Raw genomic sequence first — 6,065 nt, forward strand, 5'->3', positions numbered from 1 at the left:
CAAAACAACTACAAAAACAACAAGGTAGAGTAAAACTAGCCGCATGGGATTTGGATGAATGGACTTTGGGTTTAACTTTTTGCTTTCGTGTCACATCTTGCCAGTAAATAATCTTAAATTGCAACATTGTTGACAAGATTAATGTAAGTTTAAGTTCTTTCCCAATTCAATGAAATCATTTTTTCACATGAACTTCAAAGTCCTGTTTGACTGCAACATACAAAACGTATTCTATGGACTCTGCTTTCACCTGGTGGTTTCACCTGGTGGTTTCACATGAATACACACAATTAACTAAATTGTTTGAAATAACAATAAAATTACATTTCACACGTTGGACCGTATGTTCAGCTGCTCCTATATTATTTGCTACAGTTATTACGTCTTCATCGCTAAGGTTAAACTAATTACTCACTTGTTTTTATTGTACATTATTTGAGTGCAGCTCGCACATAACAGCTCTCATTTATACTGTGTGAGGAAATGGGCGTGGGAAACCCTTCCATCGAGTCAGTGGCCAGACATTTCCAGTAAGAGCTTCCCACGAGGAAGACTGTGGGACCGACATGTAAGCACGCCCTCAGCTACACAACATTCTTCACAAAATGGCCCTCAGTGTGTTGTTTATGAAGGAGACGTGAAACAAATCATTTCAGCGTGGTGTTTTAAAAGGTGACCTGGAGTAATGGAAAGTGTTCTTGTAACTTAAATCACCCAATATGACAAATTAAAGTGAAAAAGAAAATCCTTTCATGTGCGTTTGTGATACAAAATCTTTTCTCCTGCTAAATTTAGGGAATATTGCAACAAATCTCTGTGGACCGTGTAGTGCAAATATAGACATATTTAATAAAGCTTTTACAATAACTATCATAGTTATTTTCTTTGTGTAATCTCTATTTCAGGCCAAAGTCTTGACTGTACCAACAAGTATTGTGACGTCGTCTTCTGCAAAAACAGCACTGAATACAGTTCAACTGTACTGATGTTGGACAGTGCTGTTGCTTGATATGAAATAACATTTAAATTCATTATAGAGTTTGGTTCATTATAAAGCATTATTTAATGCTCATTTGATAATGCGCCCAGTAAATGACATTATATCAAACTACAACAGGTTAACAAGAGGCGTACAGGATTACAAGCAACTTCGTGCTTAATTCAACAGAATAATAATAATTTTAAAAGTAGATGTACTGTTTCAACATGCACAGCTGCTCATCCGTCACAAAGGCCCGATACTATGGAAGTAAATCTGTGTCATCGGATTTTGAAAAACCTGATTGAATTTCTAGCACTGAATATTTATGCATTGAAATTATGTCTCTGAATGTTTTTCAACTGCAAAATATTCAACCGCAAATAATTCAACGTTAAAATGTTCAACTGCAAAAAAAGAGCAAAAAAAGAGCAATCGATTCTAGATTCAAGTTCAGGAGCGTGCATCAAGCACAAGCAGCGAGCACCCAATACACCTTGGGCTTTGGATTGTATCCATGTCCAATAATAACGGGGCTTTAACTCTTCTTTATGCCATCAGTGTGGTTTGTGTCTGTAAGATTCCGTAATAGACAGCGGACATTTGTACATTACAGACCGTGTTGGACATGAACTAAGCGGAAGTTAAACGAGAGCGTACAGCCGCTCAGAATACGCCTCTTCTTCTAGTTTTGAATTCATTTAAAGATACGAAGATCCTTACAGTCTCTTAATGTACAAATGTCAGCTGATTTTTTGCAGTTGAATATTTTAATGTTGAAAAACATTCAGATACATAATTTCAATGCATAAATATTCAGTGCTAGAAATTCAATCACCTTTTTCTTTCAAAATCCGATGACACAGATTTACTTCCATACAATCCCCCCCCCCCCTTACAAATTAACAGATTTGTGGCGCGCTCCCCCCAACTCCGAGAGGGTTTAGGGATGTCCCCCTGACCCACTGTCCCACCGCCGAGTGTTTGAGGGCTTTCTGGCAGACGTTTTGAGCTCCTTATGAACCCTTTTCTCAACGTGCTGCCTCTTATACATTTACATTTGACATATACTGTATATACATTATTTCAAGTCTTCAGACTCTCACACTCAACCACTTACCAGGGGACATCAGTCTAGTCTTGAGGTTTCAGGGCTCAAGGTCCAGGGGGGGACATTGGGCCTCACTCCACTTTCACTTAGTAGATTTGCATGAATACGTCTCACTGCTTCTACAGTAGCTTTGTGTGGAACCACATACTAGAAACATTGGACCAGTCAAGTGTTAACAGTGACTAATCCACAATTCTGCCCATACAGGAAAATCATTAAAAAACAATCCATCATACTCTTTGAAGAGAACAACATACAGCGGCGTACTTCCTGTAATTGAAGGAGCCACTTCGCCTCAGAGGAAAGTCATTGGAGGGCTACGGGGATTGACACAACTGTGAGGTCTGTGGTTGGAAGATTGCAGAGGAGGGCAGAAGGTAAAAGGGGAGGAAGAGTCACCTCAGTTTAAATCTGAGCTCCTGAGAATTCTTCTGTTTTAGCTCAAACTTCTCTCCACTTCTCTGGGCACCATGCAACAACCAGGCCGGCTCAGGCTGAGGCCGTGGCTGGAAGAGCAGATTGAGTCTGGCAGGTATCCAGGAGTCAGCTGGCTGGACCAGGTAGACCTGCTCTTTCTCACCATGGGTACAAAAAGGTAATCACTTGGCAACCATGCATCCTGTGTTACTGGCACCTTGTTCTATTCCACAGTCAGCACAAATCTTCCAAATCCCGTGGATTCACGCCGCTCGTCATGGATGGAGTATTGACAGAGATGCCACACTGTTCAGGAGTTGGGCCGTGCATACTGGTAGGAGCCCCACATTCATGCAAATGGTTCCGTTTGCATGGTCTACTCGGAATACTGTTTGTTATCTTTGTCCTGCACTTTGCCTGATACCTTTAGATATGTTCTTACAGTTACAATTGCATGCTGACGCAATAATGCAATCAAAGACAAATATATACATTTTCTAAACGTTATCTAAATAGAAAAATGTATTCCAACTAATCCTGAAGACGTTTTGCAGCGGCCTGCTTCTTCCGAGCAGAGCAGCTTTGGTTGCTTTGTTCACTCCATTTTTTAGTAGTTTCATATCACTGTTGAAGTTTTCAGGTAAGTGATAATAATTTCACAAGAATTTTAGATAGCAACAGTGTATCCCAAAAAAAATATTGAAACCACATAGCGTTTGCAAACAGCACACATCTAAGCCTGTTCCAACCCAGTGTTCCCATTACTATGTCCATATTCTCATAACCAGTATACAGATTATAGAACTGCACCATCAAAGGCAGTTCAAGTATTTGTTGACAATGGGAGGTTACGACGTAATATAGCCGCTGCTGCCTCTTCTTCTTTTCTTCTCGTTAGCCTTTGACTGCTGTAAATGATTCGTTGTGGATCTGTTGAAGCTCCAGTGATTTTAATACTTCGGCTTGTAATTATATTCAGAGGACTGGCAAAGATCCAGATCCCACCATGGTGCTGAATATGAGAACTTGTCTCACTGGATGAAGTCACACGCTACATGATACATGGTGCCACGGGGCCTCTGCCTGTCTCTGCAATGGAGGCGGCGGGTGCAAACGCATATGTCACAACGTCTGCATTTATATGTAATAAACCACGTTTAAATACACAGGATCTCTTCTGTAAGAAGCCCTCAAAAATGTTGTTTTCTGCTGACCTCCGGTGGTTGAACTTCATGTGGACCGCACTGGTGCCTGCCATTAGAGGGGCAACAAAGTGCACCGAAGCACAGCCACCAGGGATGCTGCCTGTTGTTCAAGCTCAGTGCTAAAATAAGTTACCCGTCACTCAACTCAACTTGCCATGCTGCACTAAACCTTTTCTGAATACGAATTTACCTCCAGTTAGACGTCTGGATCTTTTAGGTGATCTCACAAGAGCCACTTGGTCCCTCGTGCTGAATGAACACATCTTTAGGGGCCTCGACTTGAAGTGCATTCATTTTAGTGGTTGTGTCTCTTCACAAATGTCACGTTGCTTTGTGTTCGCGCAGTGATTGTGCTTGTTCGCCCCAGGCCGATACCGCCCAGGCAAGGACCAGCCAGATCCCAAGACGTGGAAGGCAAACTTCCGCTGCGCCGTGAATTCCCTCCCTGACATTTGTGAGCTGCGGAAGCACAGCAAGAAGAGGGGCAGCAATGCCTACCGAGTCTACAGGATGCTGCCCAGCACCAAGGCCCACAGGCGCACGAGAGGTCAAACGCTTTTTTTTACAAAAACGTACACGTGTCTCTTCAAATGGGCGAACAAAACACTCCGAGCGTGTTCTCAAGACAGGGCCGTGCTGTCCTCCCCTCTTCTCAGGGTTGCGGTTGCTCAGCCGGCCTCGAGAGAGACAGGCGGGTTCGGGCGAAGACGCAGGCGCGGCGCGTCCTTGTCCCGCCGCGACGAGACCCGTCCCGGGGGGCGCGGCACAGGAGCTGGACGGCCCTGCACAAGACCCGCTGGGCAGCGAGCAGACCTTCGGTGAGACGCTTGTTTTTGGGCGTCAGTGCGCGTCGTTGCGTCTCTGAATGATTAGAATAGAAGGTTGCCTTTGTTGCCTGGTAACGATGACGGCCGTTGTTCAGGGACCTGGGGGCCCAAACCGGAGGACCAGGAGCAGAGCGAGGCCGCGTTCAAGGTATCGGACCTTTCGCGAACATTGTGTGGTCGACACTGTTGAAGCCTTTTTGGGGATTTCCACTACTCGGTGGTCGGTTGCACATTCACAGTTTGTGTTTGTGCAGTCGGTGCTGCGCGTACGTGTCTGACTGGGCGTCGGTGCTTTGTCTTTCCCGTAGTTGATGGAACACTTGAGCAACGGTGACGTGTGGAACCAGGCCGGGGAGCAGAGAGGATGGAGAACACACCCGCTGTGGGACCACTGGCACTGTACGACACCATGTGAATCCTAAAAATAGTCGTATAGTTTTGTAAATCCTACCAAATAATCAGGTTGCGTCAGCAGCGGGTTAATGTTCTTAACAAATTAATCCAGCCTTGCAAACATATATAATGCTGATTAGAGACACAATGTGTGTATGTTAATTAATGCTAGAAAATCTCTCATGAACTCCCGTCTATTTGTGTCTTTGCGTGTGTGTGGGTCCCTCAGGTGCTGGTGAAGATAACCTGTACTCCATGCACACAGAGAACTACAGTGATCTGTCGGGGTCGAGCTACATCAAGGAGCTCCCCGATTGGTCCATTCACTAGAAACCACCGCTGCATTAGCTGGATGCGTCATCCTGCTGTTTGTGTTACTGTCACCACAACACTCCATTTCGAAGCTTCTTGGGTTTTTTTTTTCCCTCAACATTCAGCTGATTTCTCCCTGCCTCCCGTCTGCTTAGCTGACCGCTGAAAGAGGGGAAACGAGAGAGGCGGAACATCGCTGTGAGTCAGTCGCCGGCCGTCCTCTCTGCTGAGCACGCTGTGATTCGGATCCTGTTCCAAGCCAAGCTTCTTCTTCTGTCACCCTCACCGGGGGTTCACTGAGGTTCAGTGCCGCTCACGCAACAGCTGACAAGAGTCAACAGATCTCATTTCGCTTTAGTGCAGGATCAGTCGTTCTGCTCTTTTGTTCGCCATCGTACAGTTCAAGAAGGGCGGAGCAGCAAAATGTATACTCAAGTTTTCATGTGGTGCAGTTTGTTTTGTGGGGGTTTTGTACCTGTTTCCCTAAATATGTGTGTGTATATAAAGTGTCAAAGCAACAAAAACACAAAACCTTGTTTTGAGTCTTTAAATCGTGTGCTATAGATGACCCGAGAGGTTCAGAAGCTGGCTCCTCAATAAATTGTATAACCAGCAGTGAAATGAATGACATCGGTCAGTCACTCACACATCATTACTACGCTACTCTGTAAAGTGCCGTGATCATTCGAAAGAAACCAAACCGGAACTTTAACTTATTCTTTCACAGCAGATTTTAGTGCTTGTACTTGTACAAGCCTTTTTATTTGGCAACATTTTGACCTGCCCTAGCAGGAGAAGCACAGTAAAGCCCACCTGAATAT

General features: G+C 44.4%; 1 protein-coding gene across 1 annotated transcript; it reads left to right on the plus strand.

Annotated features, from left to right (window-relative positions):
- Nucleotides 1-2,560: 2,560 nt before the first annotated feature.
- Nucleotides 2,561-5,748, plus strand: LOC119194999 (interferon regulatory factor 1-like). Its single transcript, XM_037449564.2, has 7 exons — nt 2,561-2,650; nt 2,742-2,841; nt 4,080-4,259; nt 4,369-4,530; nt 4,635-4,687; nt 4,848-4,938; nt 5,162-5,748. Exons 1-7 carry the CDS (start codon nt 2,561-2,563, stop codon nt 5,260-5,262), a joined length of 777 nt encoding a protein of 258 aa, XP_037305461.2. The 3' UTR covers nt 5,263-5,748.
- Nucleotides 5,749-6,065: the final 317 nt, after the last annotated feature.

This window comes from Pungitius pungitius, chromosome 4, assembly GCF_949316345.1.
Source record: "Pungitius pungitius chromosome 4, fPunPun2.1, whole genome shotgun sequence".
In the NCBI taxonomy this organism is placed as follows: domain Eukaryota; kingdom Metazoa; phylum Chordata; class Actinopteri; order Perciformes; family Gasterosteidae; genus Pungitius; species Pungitius pungitius.